The following is a 25,257-nucleotide window of genomic DNA, read 5'->3' on the forward strand; positions in this document are numbered from 1 at the left end:
CAACCCAATGTGGCCTCACCTGCAGTAGGAGGCTGGGCGAGTTGCTCTCTGGAATAACTCCTACCGGATGTTTTTGTCTGTAATGATTGGCCAATGGACACCATTCATGAGGGCAGCTGCAATGAGGCAGATCTGCAGGTAGAGAATGATACTCTAGGAGGATCTCTGGGAGCAGTTGGGTGACACTTGTTGCTTTGGAACCTAGGAAAAGGGCAATGAAGTCAGAACCAAAGGAAATATGTGTAGAAGTCTGACTTGTTCCTTTTGTATTTTAATAAGATAGAGATGAGACAATATGTGTCCATGGGCTTTGTGTGCTGTGTTTGTAACCATTTTTTTTCTTGCTCTGGTGTTTAATGGTTATCTTTGCAGAAGACCAGTTTTTCTTGTCTATGTCACAACAAACATCAAAGCCTTAATTTTTGATTGGTTAACATCTTCTGGGACTTGGGAATGCAAGAGTCTTATTAGGTCTAGGCACTGACTAAGATGCAAGGTATCTGGTGAGACTCCCTCATGCTATTTGAACACAGTTGTTTCCCTGAGATGGTCTCCGAATCTTCAGTCCCACGCTCCATATGCCACATCCAGCAAAGCTCCCTGAGGGGCTAACAGTCTTCAACCATGAGGGCACTGACATTAACTGCGTGTCCTTTTAGGTCCCCCTGAGAACTGCCTGAGTTTAAAATTTGTACCACCAAGTGAGGAAGACAATGAGGATGCCCAGGTAAGATCCCCTTTCTTTGCCTTCTAAAGAAATGTTGCTTTCCTGATGTGAGAAACAAACTCACCCATCCACACCCAAAGAATGGACTCAGAGGCCTGCAGAACAGCAAAAGTGAGACTTTTCATGATGGTCTTGCAAGATCGGGTGTCTGATGGGCAGACACACCCAGCACAGTTTCAACAAGCAATTTATCCCCTAGTGTGCGGGTCCCTTCCCTTGATCCTCATAGGCTGAGTACTATGGGACCATAATCTTCCCAGGTGTTCCATATTGATTTTGGTTAGGAGCTTTAGGTATTTTTTATTTAGGGTTGTCTTACTGCATTTTGTTGCAGCCCCCAATGCATTGCCATCCTAGTCAGCTCAGGGGCTCTTCAAGTATTTGACTTACTACCTAAGTAGCTAGGCACGCTGATAAGAACAGACGAAGTGAGCTATTTTGCAGGCTAGTAAAATTTCAACTTAGACTAAACTTCTTTTTCAAGTGATGGGAACTAAGCGGTGTGGAAGGGGTGCCCAAGAAGCAGGCATTGCCTAGCCAACCAGGAGCCCAGCATATCCTATTTCTTCTGTACTTTGCTGACCTAAACAGGTTCAAGGCACTTTGTCTTAAATGTGGACCACTGTACACATTATTTCCTTCACCTGATTTCTTTCCTTCTCAATTAACTTTGATATAAGAATACGATGAGGAACATAGGGTACAACATACACAATTGTCATTGTTGGGATGGAGTTCAGTGGGAGTGTCTTCCTATCTAATACATGACACACTAGGGTGTTTTTAAATGACAGCATCCATCATCAACTGTAATGCAGAGGCATTTTCCTCCACACGAGTTTTTCTCCTTGGATTAGGCATCGTGCTTTTACCAATCTAAATCAACCTCAAAGATAAATTCTGTGGGAAAAGCTCTTGTCTTTTTCACAGGTGTACTCTATGCTAGCATGTTTAGTCTTTGACCATTGACTCAACCACTGTTTCACAACTAGTTTTCTGAAGTCATCACGAGACTAACAGATCTGTGTAAGGGGTGCAGCACAATTGATCTGATCCTCATAGTATCTTCTTTTATCTCATTGCAGATTTTACCATCACGTTTCCAGGGTACGTACCTTGAATTAACTTACTTTCTGAGAAACAAATTTGCTGGTTTATTATATAGAAACTTTAATCTGGGTTCCTGTTAAAAAATACTGGGGGTGTGGTGAGAGCAAATGATTCTGCAAGTGTATAACTATGAGCAGAGGGGCTGTAGAAATGTGTGTGAACCAGAGGAACAAGCAGGAGATTTTGTGTTAGCCAGTGTGTCTTCACCTGGAGTAGCAGTGAGTGCACCTCTCACTGACTTATCCTGATGTTGGTGGTTCTAAAGAGTGAATTCTGGAGAATCTCAGCAGGGAAGACGATGCCTTTCCAGGCAGGCAACAAGACTTCAGGTGGGATCTAATAAAACACCATTTCCAGCAACCTTCAGGTTATACCTGCTGCTTGGAAGGCTGAGGGAGGGTGTAGAAAGAGAAAAAGAAAAAGTAAATATAAGCCGAGTTTGTTCTTTTCAGAGTTTAATGTCATCGTGGTTAGAAGTACTAGGTTTTTTTTTTTTTTTTTTTTTTGGTTTTAACATATGCTAAATTTTTCTTTTTTTTTTTTTAATTTTATTTTATTTTTATTGATCATTCTTGGGTGTTTCTCACAGAGGGGGATTTGGCAGGGTCATAGGACACTAGTGGAGGGAAGGTCAGCAGACAAACAAGTGAACAAAGGTCTCTGATTTTCCTAGGCAGAGTGTTTGTGTCCCTGGGTACTTGAGATTAGGGAGTGGTGATGACTCTTAAGGAGCATGCTGCCTTCAAGCATCTGTTTAACAAAGCACATCTTGCACCGCCCTTAATCCATTTAACCCTGAGTGGACACAGCACATGTTTCAGAGAGCACAGGGTTGGGGGTAAGGTCATAGATCAACAGGATCCCAAGGCAGAAGAATTTTTCTTAGTACAGAACAAAATGAAAAGTCTCCCATGTCTACTTCTTTCTACACAGACATGGCAACCATCCGATTTCTCAATCTTTTCCCCACCTTGGCCCCTTTCTACTCCAGAAAACCGCCATCGTCATCATGGCCCATTCTCAATGAGCTGTTGGGTACACCTCCCAGACGGGGTGGTGGCCAGGCAGAGGGGCTCCTCACTTCCCAGTAGGGGCGGCCGGGCAGAGGCGCCCCTCAGCTCCCGGACCGGGTGGCTGGCCAGGCGGGGGGCTGACCCCCCCATCTCCCTCCCGGATGGGGCGGCTGGCCAGGCGTGGGGCTGAGCCCCCCACCTCCCTCCCAGATGGGGTGGCTGGCCGGGCGGGGGGCTGAGCCCCCCACCTCCCTCCCGGACGGGGTGGCTGGCCGGGCGTGGGGCTGAGCCCCCCACCTCCCTCCCAGACGGGGCGGCTGGCCGGGCGGGGGGCTGACCCCCCCACCTCCCTCCCGGACGGGGCGGCTGGCCAGGAGGGGGCGCTGACCCCCCCCCACCTCCCTCCCGGATGGAGCGGCTGGCCAGGCGGGGGGCTGAGCCCCCCACCTCCCTCCCGGACGGGGCGGCTGGCCGGGCAGAGGGGCTCCTCACTTCCCAGTAGGGGCAGCCGGGCAGAGGCGCCCCTCACCTCCCCGACGGGGCGGCTGGCCGGGCGGGGGGCTGAGCCCCCCACCTCCCTCCCAGATGGAGCGGCTGGCCAGGCGGGGGGCTGACCCCCCCACCTCCCTCCCGGATGGGGCGGCTGGCTGGGCAGAGGGGCTCCTGGCCGGGCAGAGGGGCTCCTCACTTCCCAGTAGGGGCGGCCGGGCAGAGGCGCCCCTCACCTCCCAGACGGGGCGGCTGGCCGGGCGGGGGGCTGAGCCCCCCACCTCCCTCCCGGACGGGGCGGCTGGCCGGGCCGGGGGCTGAGCCCCCCACCTCCCTCCCGGACGGGGCGGCTGGCCGGGTGGGGGGGCTGACCCCCCCCACCTCCCTCCCGGACGGAGCGGCTGGCCGGGCGGGGGGCTGACCCCCCCACCTCCCTCCCGGACGGGACGGCTGGCCGGGTGGGGGGCTGACCCCCCCACCTCCCTCCCAGATGGGGCGGCTGGCTGGGCAGAGGGGCTCCTGGCTGGGCAGAGGGTCTCCTCACTTCCCAGTAGGGGCGGCCGGGCAGAGGCGCCCCTCACCTCCCGGATGGGGCGGCTGGCCGGGCGGGGGGCTGAGCCCCCCACCTCCCTCCCGGACGGGGCAGCTGGCCAGGTGGGGGGCTGACCCCCACCTCCCTCCCGGACGGGGTGGCTGCCGGGCGGAGACGCTCCTCACTTCCCAGACGGGGTGGCAGCCAGGCGGAGGGGCTCCTCACTTCTCAGACGGGGCGGTTGCCAGGCGGAGGGTCTCCTCACTTCTCAGACGGGGCGGCCGGGCAGAGACACTCCTCACCTCCCAGACGGGGTCGCGGCCAGGCCGAGGCGCTCCTCACATCCCAGACGGGGCGGCGGGGCAGAGGCGCTCCCCACATCTCAGACGATGGGCTGCCGGGCAGAGACGCTCCTCACTTCCTAGATGGGATGGCGGCCAGGACGAGGCGCTCCTCACTTCCCAGGTGGGATGGCGGCCGGGCAGAGACGCTCCTCACTTTCCAGACTGGGCAGCCAGGCAGAGGGGCTCCTCACATCCCAGACGATGGGCAGCCAGGCAGAGACGCTCCTCACTTCCCAGATGGGGTGGCGGCTGGGCAGAGGCTGCAATCTCCGCACTTTGGGGGGCCAAGGCAGGCGGCTGGGAGGTGGAGGCCGTAGCGAGCCGAGATCACGCCACTGCACTCCAGCCTGGGCACCATTGAGCACTGAGTGAATGAGACTCCGTCTGCAATCCCGGCACCTCGGGAGGCCAAGGCTGGCGGATCACTCGCGGCTAGGAGCTGGAGACCAGTCCGGCCAACACAGCGAAACCCCGTCCCTACCAAAAAAACACGAAAACCAGTCAGGCGTGGAGGCAGGAGAATCAGGCAGGGAGGCTGCAGCGAGCCGAGATGGCAGCAGTACAGTCCACCTTTGGCCCGGCATGAGAGGGAGACCGTGGAAAGGAGAGGGAGAGGGAGACGGGAGAGGGAGAGGGAGACGGGAGAGGGAGACGGGAGAGGGAGAGGGAGAGGGAGACGGGAGAGGGATCAGAAGTACTAGGTTTATGGGCTTTTGAGTATCCTGTGTTTTTGATCACTTCTTCTTTATTATTTAAAGATGATCTTTCTGGGAACACCTGCTCTTTTCTGCCTCTGTAACTGCAAAATGTCAGAGCCTTTGGTTTGGGACTCAGTTCTGTCACAGGCAGTCGCTTAATCCTGGAGACAGAATTCTTCTGTGGTGTGCCCAGATGCATAGGAGAAATGGATCCTCACCTTATTAACTGTTAGGTTTCATGGCAGCACATTCATTTGTCCTTGCTGTTTACCTCTGGTATCAAGACACCTCCCTGGGCATGGAGGACAGAATGAAAATTCACTCTGGGCTCACTGCAAAACCTCCAGGGTCTTGGAAATGGACGGAGAAGCACAATCTTGAGCACACTATCAGCATTCCATTTCTTCATTTGAATGAGAATATGCAGTTGCACCATCATTTGTGGAAGAGGCTTTCCTTTCCCCATTGTGTATTCTTGGCACCTTTGTTGAAGATCAGCTGACTCTGTATGTGTGCATTTATTTCTGGGCTCTCTATTCTGCATCTGTGATACTTACGGGTGCCCCCACGCTAGAAGCATGCTGTCTGAATTTCTCTGTTTTTTGTAGATTTCAATCTTATGAATGCGTCCTCCAACGCTATTCTTTTTCAACATTAAAATGGTTATTTGAGGCACATAAAAATTCATTAAAGTCTTAGGATTATCTTTTCCATTTCTTCACACATGGCTGTTACCAGTTTGATAGCAGTTGTTGTGAGTCTGTAGATCATTTGTGTAGTATTGTGTGTTAGTCATGTTTAGTCTTCCTATCCATGAATATGGGATGCCTTTTAACTTATTTGTACCTTTAGTTTTAAGAATCTTTATGTCGACAGCTAATAACTTAGATTTAACATGACTGATATAAATTTGTGATTTATTTTTCATTATTATTATTTTTTTGAGACAGAGTCTCACTCTGTCACCATACCGGGGTACAGTGATGTGATCTCTGCTCACTGCAGCATCCGACCCTGGGTTCAAGTGATTCTCTTGCCTTAGCCTTCCCAGTAGCTGGGACTACAGGTACAAGGCACCATGCCCAGCTAATTTTTAAATTTTTATTAGAGGCATGGTTTTATAATGTTGGCCAGGATGGTCTCAATCTCTTGACCTAGTGATCTGCCCGCCTCGGCCTCCCAAAGTGCTGGCATTATGGGCATGAGCCACCACACCTGGCCAAATTTGTGATTTTTTATACCAATATTTTCTATGTCTGCATGAATAGGCATCAAATAAAAAAATTTATGTAAGCTAGTTAACCAAAAAATCACCCCTGTACTCATGGACATTTTTTCCTGAATTTGTTCATTTCTATTGGTATACATTTCCTCATTTCAGTAGATCATGTATATTTAAACCTGGAAACTTATCCTTATGGTAGAAAGTGTTCAGAGTCACGTCTCTCAGCTTCACTGGAGTAGGTAGAGGAGGCTGTGTGAGCTTGGCCTGTTTGAATGAAGCCTGATCCTTAGGGAATCTCCTCAGGGAGAGTGACACAGAGCTGATGAAGCCCCTGATCACAGGGTCCCTTAAGGGTGTGTGTACACACCATGGTTCCAGAAGAAGACTTACAAAGAGGAAATCATAACTATTTTTAATTGTAACATTTTAATATTTAATTTTTAAAATATTATCTATGAAAAAGAATTTGTGGTTAATATGAAAGAGTAATTTGGGTGAAATTGAGTCCATTTTGCTAATAAAATAGGCTTTTAATTAAGTAATAAATCCTTTAAAACAGATGCTAAATGTAATACCACCGTAATTGGATCCTAGTGTACTGACACGGTCTTGAACACATTAATAAAATGCTGTTTGTTTAGAAGAGTTTCAAAATACTTGAGAGGGAGGAAGGCACTCTTCCATTAACTCTTAGTGTGCTTTTTAGTTCCGTTTTGTCTTGACTCTTTTGTGTTGCTGCATGGTGCCTCTAGTACAAGGCCAAGGCCTCCATGTCTCATGTCTTTGCTGCTCCCCTCCTCTGCCATCCCTCTTCCACTCAGGGTAATACTCCAGAATCAACTCAGTCCATGCTATTTAATCAACCACTTCCATATACCACATCCAGCAAAGCTCCCTGAGTGACTTATAGTCACAAACAACCAGGGTGCTGATCTTTTCTCTGTGTCCTTCCAGATTCTCCTGAGGACAACCTGAGTTTAGTAAGCCCACCACGAAATGAAGATTATGACGGTGATGATGATGATGAAGATGATGATGATGATGATGCCCACGTAAGATGACCTTTCTTTGTCTTCTAAGGAAATGTTAGTTTTCTGATGTGAGAAAGAAACTCAATAGTCGAAACCCAAAGAATGGACTCAGGGAATTGAAAAACAGCAAAAGTGAGACTTTCTTTTTCCTTTCCTTGTTTTTCTCTGTCTCTCTCTCTCTTTTTCTTGCTTGCTTGCTTTCTTCTTTTCTTTGTTCTCACTTAGTCAGTGAGGCAGGAGTGCAGTGGGGAAACCTTGGCTCACTGCAATATCCATCTCCTGGCCTCAGTCAATTCTGCCTCAGCCTCCTGAGTAGCTGGGATTACAGGCATGTGTCCCAATGCCCAGCTAATTTTTGTATTATTAGTAGAGACGAAGTTTCATCATGTTGGCCAGGATGGTCTCAAACTCCTGACCTCAGGTAATCCGCCCACCTTGGCCTCCTGAAATGCTGGGATTACGGGCGTGAGCCACCAAGCCTGGCTGAAAGTGAGACATTTAATGACAGTGTTGCAAGATCTGGTGTGTGATTGGCAGACACACCCAGAACAGTATCAACGCAATTTATTCCCTAGTGTGCAGGTCCCTTCCCTGGTTCCTCATATGCTGAGTAGTATGGGGTCACCATCTTCCTGGGTGTTGCCTATTGATTGTTGGGGAAGGGCTTTAGGTATTTTTCTAGGGTTGTCTTACTGCATTTTGTTGCAGCCCCCAATGCATTGCCATCCTAGTCAGCCCGGGGGCTCTTCAAGTATTTGACGTATGACCTAAGTAGCTGGGTAGGCTGATAAGAACAGACAAAGTGAGCTATTTTGCAGGGCAGTAAACTTTCTTCTTAGACTCAACTTCTTTGGTTCAAGTGAGGGCAACTAAGTGGGGAGGAGAGGGGGCCCAACAAGCAGGCATTGCCTATCCAAGCAGGAGCCCAGCATATCCTACTTCTTCTGTTTTTTGCTGACCTAGACCGGTTCAAGACACTTTGTGTTAAAAATGGAGCACGGTATACATTATTTCCTTCACCTGATTTCTTTCCTCCTCCATTAACTTTGATATAAAAATATAACAAGTCACGTTATGTACAACATACACAATTGTCTTTGTGAGGATGTAGTTCAGTGGGAGTTTCTTTTCATCTAATACATGACACACTAGGATGTTTTTAAATGATGGCGTCCATCATCAACTGTAATGCAGAGGCATTTTCCTCCACACCAGTTTTTCTCCCTGGATTAGGCATTGTGCATTTACCAATCTAAATCAACTTCAAAGATAAATTCTGTGGGAAAAGCTCTTGTCTTTTCCACAGGTGTCCTCTATGCTAGAATGTTTGGTCTTTGACCCTTGATTCAGCCACTGTTTCACAACTAGTTTTCTGAAGTGATCAAGAGACTAACAGATCTGTGTAAGGGGTGCAGCACAATTGATCTGATCCTCACAGCATCTTCTTTTGTCTCGTTGCAGATTTTACCATCACGTTTCCAGGGTATGTACCTTGAACTAACTCACTTTCTGAGAAACAAACTTGCTGGCTTTAATATACAGAAACTTTAATCTGGGTTCCTGTTAAAAATATTGGGGGTGTGGTGAGAGCAAATGATTCTGCAAGTGTATAACTATGAGCAGAGGGGCTGTAGAAATGTGTGTGAACCAGAGGACCAACCAGGAGATTTTGTGTGAGCCAGTGTGTCTTCACCTGGAGTAGAAGTGAGTGCACCTTTCACGGACTTATCCTGATGTTGGTGGTTCTAAAGAGTGAATTCTGGAGAATCTCAGCAGGGGAGAGTATGCCTTTCCAGGTAGGCAACAAGACTTCAGGTGGGATCTAATAACACAGCATTTCCAGCAACCTTCAGGCTACACCTGCTGCTTGGGAGGCTGAGGGAGGGTGTAGAAAAAGTAAATATAAGCCGAGTTTGTTCTTTTCAGAGTTTAATGTCATCATGGTGAGAAGTACTATGTTTATGGACTATTGAGTATCCTGTGTTTTTGATCACCTCTTCTTTATTATTTAAAGATGATCTTTCTGAGAACACCTGCTCTTTTCTGCCTCTGCCACTGCAAAATATCAGAGCCTTTGGTGTGGGACACAGTTCTGTCACAGGAAGTCACTTAATCCTGGAGACAGAATTCTTCTGCGATGTGCCCAGAAGCATAGGAGAAATGGATCCTCACCTTATGAACTGTTAGGTTTCATGGCAGCACATTCGTCTGTCCTTGCTGTTTACCTCTGGTATCAAGACATCTCCCTGGGCATGGAGGACAGAATGAAAATTCACTCTGGGCTCACTGCAGAAGCTCCAGTGTCTTGGAAATGGAGGGAGAGGCACAACCTTGAGCACACTGTCAGCATTCCATTTCTTCATGTGAATGAGAATATACAGTTTTACCATCATTTGTGGAAGAGGCTGTCCTTTCCCCGCTGTGTATTCTTGGCACCTTTGTTGAATATCAGCTGACTCTGTATGTGTGCATTTAATTCTGAGCTCTCTCTTCTATACCTGTGATACTTATGGGTGCCCCCACGCTAGAAGCATGCTGTCTGAATTTCTCTGTTTTTTGTAGATTTCAATCCCATGAATGTGTGTCCTCCAACAGTATTATTTTTCAACGTTATCATGGTCATTTGAGGCACATAAAAGTTAATTGCAGTCTTAGGATTATCTTTTCCATTTCTGCACAGATGGCTGTTACAAGTTTGATAGTAGTTGTTGTGAGTCTGTAGATCATTTGTGTAGTAGTGTGTGTTGGTCATGTTTAGTTTTCCTATCCATGAGTATGGGATGCCTTTCAGCTTATTTGTACCTCGTTTACTTCCTAGAATCTTTATGTTGACAGCTCATAAGGTAGATTTAACATGACTAATAAAAATTTGTGAATTTTTTTTTTTTGGATGGAGTCTTACTCTGTCATTAGACAGTGGTGCAGTACCGTGTTCTCCGCTCACTGCAACCTCTGCCTTCCGGGTTCAAGTGATTCTCCTGTCTTAGCCTCCCAAGTAACTGGGAATGCAGGCGCATGGCATTACCCCTAGCTAATTTTTTTGTGGTGCAGACATCGTTTTACCTTGTTGGCCAGAATGAACTCAATCTCTTGACTTCGTGATCTGCCTGCCTCAGCCTCCCAAAGTGCTGGGATTACATGCATGAACCACTGTGCCCGGCCATATATGTGATTTTTTTTAACAATATTTTATATGTCTGAATAAATAGGCATTAAATAAAATTTTTTTGTAAGCTAGTTAACCAAAAAATCACCCTGTACTCATGGACATTTTTTCATGAATTGGTCAATTTCTATTGGTATACATTTTCTCATTTCAGTAGATCATGTATATTTGAACCTGGAAACTTATCCTCATGGCAGAAAGTGTTCAGAGTCACGTCTCTCAGTTTCGCTGGTGTAGTTAGAGCAGGCTCTCTGGGCTTGGCCTGTTTCAGTGAAGCCTGCTCTTTAGGGAATCTCCTCAGGGAGAGTGACACAGGAGCTGCTGAAGCCCCTCATCACAGGGTCCTAATAGGTTTTGCGCACACACCCTGGATCCAGAAGAAGACTTAGAAATAGGAAATCATGACTATTTTTAATTGTAGCATTTTAATATTTAATTTTTAAAATGATCTTTATGAAAATGTGTGATTAATAATTTGGGTAAAATGGAATCCATTTTACCACTAAAATAGGCTTTTAATTAAGTAATAAATCCTTTAAAAGAGATACTAAATGTAATACGACCATTATTGGATCCTAGTGTACTGAGATGGTCTTGACTATGTTAAGAAAATGCTGTTTGTTTAGAAGAGTTGAAAATATTTGAGAGGGAGGAAGGCACTCTTCCATTGACCCTTAATGTGCATTTTAGTTCCATTTTGCGTTCACTCTTTTGTGTTGCTGCATCATGCCTCTACTACAAGGCCAAGGTGTCCATGTCTGGTGTCTTTGTTGCTCCCCTCTTCTGCCATCCCTCTTCCACTCATGCATGTTAATCAACCACCTCCATACACCACATCCAGCAAAGCTCCCTGAGTGACTCACAGTCACAAACAACCAGGGCACTGATCTTTCCTGTGTGTGCTTCCAGCTTCTGTTGAGGACAACCTGAGTTTAGTATGCCTACCACGAAGTGAAGATGATGACTGTGATGATGATGATGATGATGATGTTCAGGTAAGACCACCTTTCTTTGTCTTCTAAGGATATGTTGATTTTCTGATGTGAGAAACAAACTCACCAGTCCAAACTGAAAGAATGGACTCAGGGAGCTGAAACAGCAAAAGTGAGATTTTCTTTCCTTATTTTTCTTTCTTTTTTTTGAGACAGATTCTCGCTCAGTTAGCCAGGCTGGAGTGCAGTGATGCAGTCTTGGCTCAGTGCAGCCTCCATCTCCTGGGCTCAATAAATTCTCCTGCCTCAGCTTCCCGAGTAGCTGGGATTATAGGCATATGTCCCCATGCCTAGCTAATTTTTGTTTTCTTAGTAGACACGGGGTTTCACCATGTTGGCCAGGCTGGTCTCCAACTCCTGATCTTAGGTAATCAGCCCACCTTGGCCTCCTAAAGTGATGGGATTACAGGCCTGAGACACCGTGCCTGGCTGAAAGTGAGATTTTTTTTTTTTTTTTGACACAGAGTCTCGCTGTATTGCCCAGGTTGGAGTGCAGTGGCGCGATCTTGGCTCACAACAAGCTCTGCTTCCCACGTTCATGCCATTCTCCTGCGTCAGCCTCCCAAGTAGCTGGGACTACAGGTGCCCGCCACCACACCCGGCTAATTTTGTGTGTGTGTGTGTTTTTAGTAGAGACGGGGTTTCACCATGTTAGCCAGGATGGTCTCAATCTCCTGAACTCGTGATCCACCCGCCTCGGCCTCCCAAAGTGCTGGGATTACAGGCATGAGCCACCTCTCCCAGTCGAAAGTGAGACTTTTAATGACAGTGTTGCAAGAACCGGTGTCTGATGGGCAGACACATCCAGCAGTTCCAACAAGCAGTTTATCCCCTAGTGTGCAGGTCCCTTCCCTGGTTCCTCATATGCTGAGTAGTATGGGGTCACCATCTTCCTGGGTGTTGCCTATTGATTGTTGGGGAAGGGCTTTAGGTATTTTTCTAGGGTTGTCTTACTGCATTTTGTTGCGGCCCCCAATGCATTGCCATCCTAGTCAGCCTGGGGGCTCTTCAAGTATTTGACGTATGACCTAAGTAGCTGGGTAGGCTGATAAGAACAGACAAAGTGAGCTATTTTGCAGGGCAGTAAACTTTCTTCTTAGACTCAACTTCTTTGGTTCAAGTGAGGGCAACTAAGTGGGGAGGAGAGGGGGCCCAACAAGCAGGCATTGCCTATCCAAGCAGGAGCCCAGCATATCCTACTTCTTCTGTTTTTTGCTGACCTAGACCGGTTCAAGACATTTTGTGTTAAAAATGGAGCACGGTATACATTATTTCCTTCACCTGATTTCTTTCCTCCTCCATTAACTTTGATATAAAAATATAACAAGTCACGTTATGTACAACATACACAATTGTCTTTGTGAGGATGTAGTTCAGTGGGAGTTTCTTTTCATCTAATACATGACACACTAGGATGTTTTTAAATGACAGCATCCATCATCAACTGTAATGCAGAGGCATTTCCTCCACACCAGTTTTTCTCCCTGGATTAGGCATTGTGCATTTACCAATCTAAATCAACTTCAAAGATAAATTCTGTGGGAAAAGCTCTTGTCTTTTCCACAGGTGTCCTCTATGCTAGAATGTTTGGTCTTTGACCCTTGATTCAGCCACTGTTTCACAACTAGTTTTCTGAAGTGATCAAGAGACTAACAGATCTGTGTAAGGGGTGCAGCACAATTGATCTGATCCTCACAGCATCTTCTTTTGTCTCGTTGCAGATTTTACCATCACGTTTCCAGGGTATGTACCTTGAACTAACTCACTTTCTGAGAAACAAACTTGCTGGCTTTAATATACAGAAACTTTAATCTGGGTTCCTGTTAAAAATATTGGGGGTGTGGTGAGAGCAAATGATTCTGCAAGTGTATAACTATGAGCAGAGGGGCTGTAGAAATGTGTGTGAACCAGAGGACCAACCAGGAGATTTTGTGTGAGCCAGTGTGTCTTCACCTGGAGTAGAAGTGAGTGCACCTTTCACGGACTTATCCTGATGTTGGTGGTTCTAAAGAGTGAATTCTGGAGAATCTCAGCAGGGGAGAGTATGCCTTTCCAGGTAGGCAACAAGACTTCAGGTGGGATCTAATAACACAGCATTTCCAGCAACCTTCAGGCTACACCTGCTGCTTGGGAGGCTGAGGGAGGGTGTAGAAAAAGTAAATATAAGCCGAGTTTGTTCTTTTCAGAGTTTAATGTCATCATGGTGAGAAGTACTATGTTTATGGACTATTGAGTATCCTGTGTTTTTGATCACCTCTTCTTTATTATTTAAAGATGATCTTTCTGAGAACACCTGCTCTTTTCTGCCTCTGCCACTGCAAAATATCAGAGCCTTTGGTGTGGGACACAGTTCTGTCACAGGAAGTCACTTAATCCTGGAGACAGAATTCTTCTGCGATGTGCCCAGAAGCATAGGAGAAATGGATCCTCACCTTATGAACTGTTAGGTTTCATGGCAGCACATTCGTCTGTCCTTGCTGTTTACCTCTGGTATCAAGACATCTCCCTGGGCATGGAGGACAGAATGAAAATTCACTCTGGGCTCACTGCAGAAGCTCCAGTGTCTTGGAAATGGAGGGAGAGGCACAACCTTGAGCACACTGTCAGCATTCCATTTCTTCATGTGAATGAGAATATACAGTTTTACCATCATTTGTGGAAGAGGCTGTCCTTTCCCCGCTGTGTATTCTTGGCACCTTTGTTGAATATCAGCCGTCTCTGTATGTGTGCATTTAATTCTGAGCTCTCTCTTCTATACCTGTGATACTTATGGGTGCCCCCACGCTAGAAGCATGCTGTCTGAATTTCTCTGTTTTTTGTAGATTTCAATCTCATGAATGTGTGTCCTCCAACACTATTCTTTTTCAACGTTACCATGGTTATTTGAGGCACATAGAGATTCCTTAAAGTCTTAGGATTATCTTTTCCATTTCTGCACAGATGGCTGTTGCCAGTTTGATAGCAGTTGTTGTGAGTCTGTAGATCATTTGTGTAGTATTGTGTGTTAGTCAGGTTTAGTCTTCCTATCCATGAATACAGGATACCTTTCAACTTATTTGTACCTTCTTTACTTTCTAGAATCTTTATGTTGACAGCTATTGAGTTAGATTTAACATGACTAATATAAATTTGTGATTTTTTAATTGAGATAGAGTCTCACTCTGACACCATACGGGGTGAAGTGATGTGCTCCCCACTCACAGCAACCTCCGTCTCCCAGATTCAAGTGATTCTCCTGCCTTAGCCTTCAGAGTAGCTGAGACTACAGGCATGTGCCACCACGCCCAGCTAATTTTTTATTTTTGGTAGAGACGTGGTTTTGCCATGTTGGCCGGGACAGTCTCGATCTCTTGACCTCGTGATCTTCCCACCTCGGCCTCCCAAGCTGCTGGAATAACTGGCATGAGCCACCGCGCCTGGCCGAATTTGTGATTTGTTATACCCATATTTTGTATGTCTGAATGAATAGGCATCACGTAAAATATTTTATGTAAGCTAGTTAACCAAAAATCACCCCTGTACTCATGGACATTTTCTCATGAATGTGTTCATTTCTATTGGTGTACATTTTCTCATTTGAGTAATTCATGTATATTTGAACCTGGAAACTTATCCTCATGGCAGAAAGTGTTCAGAGTCACGTCTCTCAGCTTCACTGGTGTAGGTAGAGGAGGCTGTGTGAGCTTGGGCTGTTTGAATGACGCCTGATCTTTAGGGAATCTCCTCAGGGAGAGTGACACAGGAGCTGCTGAAGCCCCTGATCACAGGGTCCCAATAGGTTTTATTCACACCCTGGTTCCAGAAGACGATTTACAAAGAAGAAATCATGACTATTTTTAATTGCAGCATTTTAACACTGATTTTTTAAAATGATCTTTATGAAAAAGAATGTGTGGTTAATAGAATAGAGTAATTTGGATAAAATTGAATCCATTTTATCAATAAAATAGGCTTTTAATTAAGTAATAAATCCTTTAAAACAGATGGTAAATGTAATACCACCATAATTTAATCCTAGTGTACTGACATGGTCTGGAATATGTTGAGAAAATGCTGTTTGTTTAGAAGAGTTTCAAAACATTTGAGAGGGAGGAAGGCAGTCTTCCATTAACCCTTAGTGTGCTTTTTAGTTCAATTTTGGCTTGAGTCTTTTGTGTTGCTGCATGATGCCTCTAGTACAAGGCCAAGTTCTCCATGTCTCATGTCTGTCCATCTCCCCTCCTCTGCCATCCCTCTTCCACCCAGGGGAATAGCCCAGCATCAACTCAGTCCATGCTTGTTAATCAGTCACCTCCATACACCACATCCACCAAAGCTCCCTCGGTGACCCACAGTCACAAACAACCAGGGCACTGATCTTTCCTGTGTCCTTCCAGTTTCTGTTGAGGATAACCTGAGTTTAATATGCCTACCACGAAGTGAAGATGAGGATGGGGATGATGATGATCATGATGCCCAGGTAAGACCACCTTTGTTGTCTAAGGAAATGTTGGTTTTCTGATGTGAGAAACAAACTCACCAGTCCAAACCCAAAGAATGGACTCACGGAGCTGAAAAACAGCAAAAGTGAGATATTCTTTGCTTATTATTTTTCTTTCTTTTCTTTTTTTTCTTTTTTCTTTTCTTTTTTTTTTTTTTGAGACAGATTCTTGCTCAGTTAGCCAGGCTGGAATGCAGTGGTGCCATGTCGGCACAGTGCAACCTTCATCTCCTGGCCTCAATCAGTTCTCTCTGCCTCCCGAGTAGCTGGGATTACAGGCATGTGTCTCCATGTCCAGCTAATTTTTATATTCTTTGTAGAGATGGGGTTTTACCATGTTGACCAGGCTGATCTTGAACTCCTGACCTTTGGTAATCCGCCCACCTCAGCCTCCAGAAGTACTGGGATTACAAGGGTGAACCACTGCACCTGGCCAAAAGTGAGACTTTTAATGACAGTATTGCAAGATCTGGTGTCTGATGGGCAGACACACCCAGCACTTTATCCCCTAGTGTGCAGGTCCCGCCCCTGCTTCCTCATACGCTGAGTTCTATGGGGTCACAATCTTCCTGGGTGTTGCCTACTGATTTTTGGGGAGAGGCTTTAGGCATTTTTCTAGGGTTGTCACTGCATTTTTTTGTAGCCCACAATGCATTGCCATCCTACTCAGCTCAGGGGCTCTTCAAGCATTTCATTTATGACCTAAGTAGCTGGGCAGCCTGATTAGAACAGACAAAGTGAGCAGTTTGTAGGCTAGTAAACTTCATCTTTGACTCATCTTCTTTGGTTGAAGTGAGCGCAACTCGGTGGGGAGGAGGGGCGACCAAGAAGCAGGCATTGCCCATCTGAGCAGGAGCCTAGTATTTCTTCTGTACTTTGCTGACCTAAACCGGTTCAAGGCACTTTCTCTTAAAAATGGACCACTGTATACGTTTTTAAAATTTCTTTCCCTCTCAATTGATTTTGATATAAAAATATGACATGACACACTATGTACAACATACACAACTCTCTTTGTGAGGATGGAGTTCAGTGGAGTTTCTTTTCATCTAATACATGACACACTAGGATGTTTTTAAATGACAGCATCCATCATCAACTGCAATGCAGAGGCATTTTCCTCCACACCAGTTTTCCTCCTTGGATTAGGCATTGTGCATTTACCAACCTAAACCTCAAAGATAAATTCTGTGGGAAAAGCTCTTGTCTTTTCCACTGGTGTCCTCTCTGCTAGAATGTTTGGTCTTTGACCCTTGACTCAACCACTGTTTCACAACTAGTTTTGTGAAGTGATCAAGAGACTAACAGATCTGTGTAAGGGGTGCAGCAGAATTGATCTGATCCTTATAGTATCTTCTCTTGTCTCATTGCAGATTTTACCATCACCTATCCAGGGTACGTACCTTGAACTAACTCATTTTCTGAGAAATAAACTTGCTGGCTTTAATATATAGAAACCTTAATCTGGGTTCTTGTTAAAAAGTATTAGGGGGTGTGGTGAGAGCAAATTATTTCCCAAGTGTATCACTATGAGCAGAGGGGCTGTAGAAATGTGTGTGAACCCAGAGGACCAACCAGGAGATGTTGTGTGAGCCAGTGTGTCTTCACCTGGAGTAGGAGAAGTGAGTGCACCTCTCACTGACTTATCCTGATGTTGGTGGTTCTAAAGAGTGAATTCTGGAGAATCTCAGCAGGGGAGAGTATGCCTTTCCAGGTAGGCAACAAGACTTCAGGTGGGATCTAATAAAACACCATTTCCAGCAACCTTCACCTTATACCTGCTGCTTGGGAGGCTGAGGGAGGGTGTAGAAAGAGAAAAAGGAAAAGTAAATATAAGCCGAGTTTGTTCTTTTCAGAGTTTAATGTCTTCATGGTGAGAAGTACTATGTTTTTAAGTAACCTGTGTTTTTGATCACCTCTTCTTTATTATTTAAGGATGACTTTTCTGAGAACACCTGCTCTTTTCTGCCTGTGCCACTGCAAAATGTCAGAGCCTTTGGTTTGGGATGCAGTTCTGACACAGGCAGTTACTTAATCCTGGAGACAGAATTCTTCTGCAGTGTGCCCAGATGCACAGGAAAAATGGATCCTCACCTTATGAACTGTTAGGTTTTATGGCAGCACAGCCATTTCTGTGTCCTTGCTGTTTACCTCTGGTATCAAGAGCTCTTCCTGGGCATAGAGGACAGAATGAAAATTCACTCTGGGCTCACTGCAAAAGCTCCAGTGTCTTGGAATTAGGAGAAGCACAACCTTGAGCACACTGTCAGCATTCCATTTCTTCATTTGAATGAGAATATGCAGTTTTACCATCATTTGTGGAAGAGGCTTTCCTTTCCCCATTGTGTATTCTTGGCACCTTTGTTGAAGATCAGTTGACTCTGTATGTGTGCATTTAATTCTGGGCTCTCTATTCTATACCTGTGATACTTAATGGGTGCCCCCACGCTAGAAGCATGCTGTCTGAATTTCTCTGTTTTTTGTAGATGTCAATCTCATGAATGTGTGTCCTCCAACACTATTCTTTTGCAACGTTACTATGGTTATTTGAGGCACACAAAAGTTCATTAAAGTCTTAGGATTAACTTTTCCATTTTTGCACAGATGGCTGTTACGAGTTTGATAGTAGTTGTGAGTCTGTAGATCATGTGTGTAGTAGTGTGTGTTAGTCATGTTTAGTCTTCCTATCCATGAATACGGGATGCCGTTCAACTTATTTGCACCTTCTTTAGTTTCTAGAATCTTTATGTTGACAGCTCATAAGGTAGATTTAACATGAGTAATAAAAATTAGTGATTTTTTTTTTTTCGGACGGAGTCTTACTGTGTCATTAGACAGGGTTGCAGTAATGTGATCTTCGCTCATTGCAACCTCCGCATTGTTTGTTCAACTGATTCTCCTGCCTTAGCCTCCCGAGTAGCTGGGACTACAGGCGCGTGCCATCACCCCCAGCTAATTTTTTTTATTTTTAATAGAGACATGGTTTTTACTGTGTTGGCCAGAATGATCTCGATGTCTTGACCTCGTGATCTGACCCCCTCAGCCTCCCAAAGTGCTGGAATAACAGGCATTAGCCACCATGCCCAGGCAAATTTGTGATTTTTTTATAGCAATATTTTGTTTATCTGACTGAATAGGGATGAAATAAAAATTTTTTATAAGCTAGTTAAGCAAAACATCACCCCCGTACTCATGGAAATTTTTTCCTGTTGATTTTTATTGTTATACATTTCCTCATTTCAGTAGATAATGTATATTTGAACCTGGAAACTTATCCTCATGGCAGAAAGTGTTCAGAGTCACATCTCTCAGCTTCACTGGTGTAGGTAGAGGAGGCTGTGTGAGTTTGACCTGTTTGAATGAAGCCTGATCTTTAGGGAATCTCCTCAGGGAGAATGACACAGAGCTGCTGAAGCCCCTGATCACAGGGACCCAGTAGGTTTTGTGCACACACCCTGGATCCAGAAGAAGACTTATAAAGGGGAAATCATGACTATTTTTAATTGTAGTATTTTAATATTTAATTTTTAAAATGATTTCTATGAAAAAAATGTGTGCTTTATAGAATAATTTGGGTAAAATTGAGTCCATTTCATTGATAAAATAGGCTTTTAATCAAATAACAATTTTTTTAAACAGATGCTAAATGAAGTACTATCATAATTGGATCCCAGTGTACTGACACGGTGTTGAATATGTTAAGAAAATGCTGTTTGTTTAGACGACTTTTAAAACATTGGAGAGGGAGGAAGGCACTCTTCCATTAACCCTTACTGTGCATTTTAGTTCCATTTTGGGTTGAATGTTTTGTGTTGCTGCATGACGCCTCTAGTACAAGGCCAAGATCTCCGTGTCTCATCTTTCCTGCTCCCCTTTTCTGCCAACCCTCTTCCACTCAGGGGAATAGCCCAGCATCCACTCAGTTTAGGCTTGTTAATCAACCGCCTCCATTCAGCACATCCAGCAAAGCTCCCTGAGTGACTCACAGTCTCAAACAACCAGGGCACTGATCTTTCTTCTGTGTCCTTCCAGCTTGGCCGGAGGACCGCCTGTTTTTAAGATGCTCACCACAATACAAAGATGAAGATGTTAATGATGATGTTCATGCCCATGTAAGACGCCCCTTTTCTTGTCTTCTATAGCAATGTTGCTTTCCTGATTCCTTTACTTCTCAATTAATTTTGATATGAAAATCTGGCAATGCACATTATGTACACTGTACACTATTCTCTTTGTGGGACTGGAATTCCGTAGGAGTGTCTTCCCAACTTATATGTGGTCCACTAGGGTGCTTTTAAATGACAGCATCCATTATCAACTGGAATACTGAGGGATTTTCCACAACAACAGTTTTCCTCCTTGAATTAAGCATTGTGCATTTGCATATAAAATTAAAGATAAATTCTACAAATAGAGGTCTTGTTTTTCTATAGCTATCCTGTGTGCTAGTCTTTGGGGGACTTTGACCTATGGCTCAATCACTATACTGCCTTCTGTTTTTTTATCGTTGTCCAGAGAATAACAGATCTGTGTGAAGCGCACAGCAGAATCTGATTTTCATAATGTTTTCTTTTATATAATTGCAGATAACAGCTCGGATAGAAAGTGGTATGTACTATGAAATAACTCACTTCCTGAGGGAAAAACTTGATAGCTTCAGTGTATAGAAACCTGATTCTGGGGTCCTGCTGGGAAAGAGGCTTGGGGTTCTCGTGAAAGTGATTCTGCCAGTATAGAACTCTGGCCTGAGAAGCTGTAGGAAGGTTTGTCGACCCAGAAGAAAGATTAGGGGATCATGTATGAAGCAGCATGGAGTGGGAGACTAGCTCATCACTCAGCTTCAGCTAAAGTAGGAGGAGTGGGTGAGTCACTCTCTCTAACGACTTATCTTGGTGTTTTTGTTTCTAAAGACTTGACGCTGGAGAGTCTAAGTGATGAGGAGATTCATCCAGGTAGGGAACTACGTGCCAGCAAAAACCCAATGGGAAAAGGTTCCCAGGAGCCTCCAGGTTATCCCTGTTGCTTGTAAGGAGGGGCTGAAGGAGGGGGTATGAAAACAGAAAGAAAATGGAAATATGTGTGAGGTCTGGCTTGTTGTTTTCAGAGTTTCTTGGCATCATGGTGAACTGTCTCTATGGGCTATGAGGGTGCTGCGTTCATGAGAGATTATCTTTGCAGTGCACCTGCTCTTTTCTGCCCTGTGGAACATCATAGCCTTTGGTTTGGATTAGTCAACACTCCTTGGGAGTGGGCACAAGGGGTATAGGCTTAAGCACTGGGTGTCATCTGTGATGAAGGGAATCTGGGGGACACAACTGTCTTACAGGCATTTCCTGGAACCTAGAGAAACAGTCCTTGTGCTGTGTGCCAAGGGGAAATCGAGAATCACCCTCTGAACTTTCAGGACTTGTTAGTGCACATTCATGTTTCTGTCCTCACTGTGCACTCCTGGTTTAAAGGGATCTCCCGGAGTGGATGGTGGGGTGAATATTCACTCTGGGGTCACTGGTAAAACTCCAGTCTCCTTTGAGGGGAGGAGAAAAGTTTGACCTTGAGCACTTTTCCAGCCTCCACTGCCCAACCCAATCACACATTCTGAGATGTGGCTTCTTTCTCCCAGTTCTCTAATTTTTTGGGAAGCCAAAAGTTCCTTCCCACAAAAGATAGTATCACACTATTTCCTGTCTTCAAAAATTTGGCTTTGGTTTTGTTCTCTAAGTTGCTATTCATCACTTAAGTTCTAGACTTTTTTTTTTTTTTTTTTTTTTTTTTTTTTGAGATGGAGTCTCGCTCTGTCACCCAGGCTGGAGTGCAGTGGTGCGATCTTGGCTCACTGCAAGCTCCGCCTCCCGGGTTCACGCCATTCTCCTGCCTCAGCCTCCCGAGTAGTGGGGACTACAGGCGTCCACCACCATGCCTGGCTAATTTTTTGTATTTTTGGTAGAGACAGGGTTTCACCATGTTGGCCAGGCTAGTCAGGAACTCCTCAGCTCAGGCGATCTGCCCACCTCAGCCTCCCAAAGTGCTTGGATTATAGGCATGTATCAGCATGCCTGGCCAGGGTTATTTTTAATGTAATTGTGGCTATCTCAAGTAATGGTGCTTTGAGTATTTTTGTCAGTGGTTTTGGAATAACACCAGCACTCACTTTTGTGGAGTAGACTGTTAGAAGGGGGCATATCTTTCATTGTTATAAATAATGCCAAACTTTTTCCAAAATGATGACACCAATTCATGCTCCTGTAACAGCATATGTGAGTAGCCGTTTCTCCAAATCCTCACGGACTCTTAGTTTTATCTCTTTCTAAAAATTCCATCACTGCGGTTAGTCTTTCATTTGTATAACATATTACTTAAAATGTTCACCAAAAAGAAATGTTGTTTTACTGTAATGACGCAGCGCAGTAGGTTTGTTTACACCCGCCTCACCACAGACACGTAAGTAATGCACCGCGCCGACCTTCCAACAGGTACGACTTTACTGGGGAAAAGGAAATTTTCAGCTTTGTTATAATCTTACAGGACCACTGTCATACATGTGTTCTGTCATTGACCAAAATGTCATTCTGCTACGTATAGCTGTAGTTAATAAGCAGGTGCAAGGTGGGCGGATCACGAGGTCAGGAAATCAAGACCATCGTGGCTCACACAGTGAAACCCCGTCTCTACTAAAAATACAAAACAGCCGGGCGTGGTGGCGGGTGCCTGTAGTCCCAGCTACTTGGGAGGCTGAGGCAGGAGAATGGCGTGAACCTGGGAGGCGGAGTTTGCAGTGAGCTGAGATCATGCCCACTGCACTCTAACCTGGGCGATAGAGTGAGATTCCATCTCAAAAAAAAAAAAAAAAAGAATGAAAATAAGAACAGCTATAAATTGGGTATGTGGGCACTTCTGTATGTTGCCTCCTTCAAGTGTCACAATCATTTTGAGACAGAATTAGTTTTGTTATAGTCATTATATAGATGGGGAATGTGGGTCTCAGTTAAGTAAATTACTCAGGAGACACGCCAAGAGCTGGATCTCTTTAACGCCAAAGGTTATTCTATAAACTAACGTGCTACACCGCCTGTACTGGCAAAATAGAATTACCATAAAATGAAATTTGCTTCCACAGCTGGGCATGTGAGCTCAGTGAGGCTGGTGTTACCCACTGCTCCATGGGTCAGAAATTGGTCTTGCTGAAGCTTGCAAGGAGAAGCTCTTGGCTTAGGGAGTGAAAAGTTACTGACAGGTTATATGAGTGCAGTTGAAGGATTATGCGTCCATAGAGCATGTGGTGGAATGAGAACAGAGAGAATCAAAGAAAATCACCCAGAGCAAGACTCTATCTCAAAAAAAAAAAAAAAAAATTGCCCATCTAATAGGTTAAAAATTAGATACAGTCAACCACACTGGGTCTTACTATGTAAAAAAAAAAAAAAAGAGAGTGCTTTTAGACAGTGATAGGAAAGAAAAAAAAAAATTAAAATAGTTGATGTGTTCTATGTGGGACTGTGGAATAAACTGCTTTTAAATAGAGTTTTGTATGAAGTTCTTTAGGCAATAAGTAAAAATGGAAGGGAAACCTAACAGCAGAGAGCAGCCAGGACCACAGTTGCCTGTGGATGCAGAGACTGTGGTGGAGCCTGGAATGCACCAAAGACCACGAGTCCCCGCGGGCAGTCAGTTCAGTGACAGCATTGCTAATTATCTGATCGGCAGGCACCCCAGTAGCACATGGAGAGATCAGGGAGGCCTGAGATGAGTCCGGGCCATGGAAGGTCTCCAGTGAGGGGATCTTGGAAGATGTGAAAAGCATCCTGGAGGGGGAGGTAGCCCTGCAGCTTAGCGGTCCAGTTTCCCTCACTGGTCTTACTTGGTATGGCATAGAGGTGCTCACACAGCAGCCCCCAGTATCCTCCCACTTCCCTAAAGGCTTAAACACACCACGATGTGTATCAGTTTCTTAAAGAGCACAATAGCACATTACTGAACAACCAAAATTGCAGAGAAGTGACCTCATTTCCTGGAAATGTTTCAGGGAGGGGGAGGTGGTGAGGCTCCACTGGGGAAAGCCTCATGACCAAAGAAAGATGAGGCCTGAGGACTGGTGGTTGGGCTCAGCCACATGGAGACCACGTCATGCCCTACAAGAGCCATCTGGTGGTTTGGTGCTGGGCAGGGGAGAGGGCCAGGGCCACAGAGCCTGTGCAGGGATTCAGAACCAGAGGGCTCCTCAGAACGGGCATAGGAGATCGTTCGTAAGGACCTGTCCCAGTCCGGTGAGGGCATGAGGGGTAGGGAGGGAGGAAAGCAGCCCCACATAGGAGGATGCCCAGGGAGGGGAAGCAGGTCTTGGGAGAGCCAGGTTTCAGTCCAAGCAAGAAAGGAAAGAATGTTCCAGGGAGGGCCTCCAGAGGGCTTGGAAAAAAGGTTTCAGCAGATGAGGTCAGAAAAGGAGTATTCAGGGCCTTGAGGGGGAAGTGAGCTGAGCTTCTTGCAGCCCCTGATGCAAACAGGGATGAAGAACATAATGAGATTAGTCCTGAATCTGAGGCAGAGAGTGGTGAGGAGGCTGTGAGTTTGGGGAAGGGAGGGAAGGGCCTGGCTGGGAGAAGGCAGGGTTCTGGGCCCTCTACAGTCCTGCCAGGGAAGGTCAGAGCCCAGAGAGGCCCAGGGCTCCCTCCTGACACCTGCACAAACAGGTGTACCCCTGGTCAGGGGATGCTCTGTAGACTGCTGTGGAGTGAGGGAGCAGCTTTTCCTGGGCACAAGACCCCAGGCACCTGCAGGATGCAGGGCTCCAGGCTCCCTCAGATGCCTGCTGATGGGTCTCCTCTGAGGGGCCGTAAACTGGCTTCCTGGGTACCCACAATGTACAAGGCACTTATTTTCAGTATGATGCCCCCGGCACTGCCAAAATCATACCCATTTATGATAGGCACAATTACTCGCCCCACTTTAGAGCTAGTGAAACTGAGGCACTGAGCAGTTAATCAGCTTGCCTCAGGCTGCATAGATAAACAGTCAGTGTAGAGCTGGGGTCTCAACACAGCAGCCTCCCTCCATAGTGTGGGCTCATAGCCACTGGCTGTCGCACTGCCCTTGTCCAGCCTCGGCTGTCTGGGGTGGCAGTTTGTGCCTCTGGGCTACAGTTGAATGACCAGTTGCCTCTTCCAGGCTGGCTCCCATACCTCTCCCGGAAGCAGTTTCTTAAATCCCAGAAGCTGATAACGGTAAATGGGCCTTGGAGAATGGAGGCAAGGGTGTGGTGCTCAGGACTTCTAGGTCCCAACATAGGCTGTGTTCCTGGCCGTCCCCTTGTAACAGAGGCACCTCTGTCCCTGGCTGATGAGTTTCCACATCTGTAATTTCTCCTCAGCCTGGACTGCAGAGGCGGGAGCCCAGGAGATGCTGGCGTGGAGGCTGCTTAGTGGGATGATGTCATAGTGCACAAAGCTGGGAGTCTGC

General features: G+C 45.7%; 1 protein-coding gene across 5 annotated transcripts in view; it reads left to right on the forward strand.

Moving 5' to 3' along the window:
* Window positions 1-25,257, forward strand: part of LOC107966561 (aspartate-rich protein 1-like) — a 34,255-nt gene that overhangs the window by 8,647 nt on the left and 351 nt on the right. For 2 of the 5 annotated variants that reach the window (XM_054675957.1, XM_024352599.3), the window contains 11 exons: window positions 660-727; window positions 1,813-1,834; window positions 7,093-7,190; window positions 8,631-8,652; window positions 11,245-11,330; window positions 13,049-13,070; window positions 15,704-15,786; window positions 17,181-17,202; window positions 19,840-19,919; window positions 20,394-20,415; window positions 20,718-20,759. In XM_054675957.1, the coding sequence (XP_054531932.1) occupies window positions 660-727; window positions 1,813-1,834; window positions 7,093-7,190; window positions 8,631-8,652; window positions 11,245-11,330; window positions 13,049-13,070; window positions 15,704-15,786; window positions 17,181-17,202; window positions 19,840-19,919; window positions 20,394-20,415; window positions 20,718-20,759 (567 nt within the window). Of the gene's footprint in view, window positions 1-659; window positions 728-1,812; window positions 1,835-7,092; window positions 7,191-8,630; window positions 8,653-11,244; window positions 11,331-11,791; window positions 13,071-13,601; window positions 13,862-15,703; window positions 15,787-17,180; window positions 17,203-19,839; window positions 19,920-20,322; window positions 20,416-20,717; window positions 20,760-25,257 lie in introns of those variants that run through there. The other 3 variants (XR_010156207.1, XR_008541849.2, XM_024352600.3) reach the window with 3 other exon arrangements.

The sequence above is a fragment of the Pan troglodytes genome, chromosome 23, assembly GCF_028858775.2.
Source record: "Pan troglodytes isolate AG18354 chromosome 23, NHGRI_mPanTro3-v2.0_pri, whole genome shotgun sequence".
NCBI classification, from domain to species: Eukaryota; Metazoa; Chordata; class Mammalia; order Primates; family Hominidae; genus Pan; species Pan troglodytes.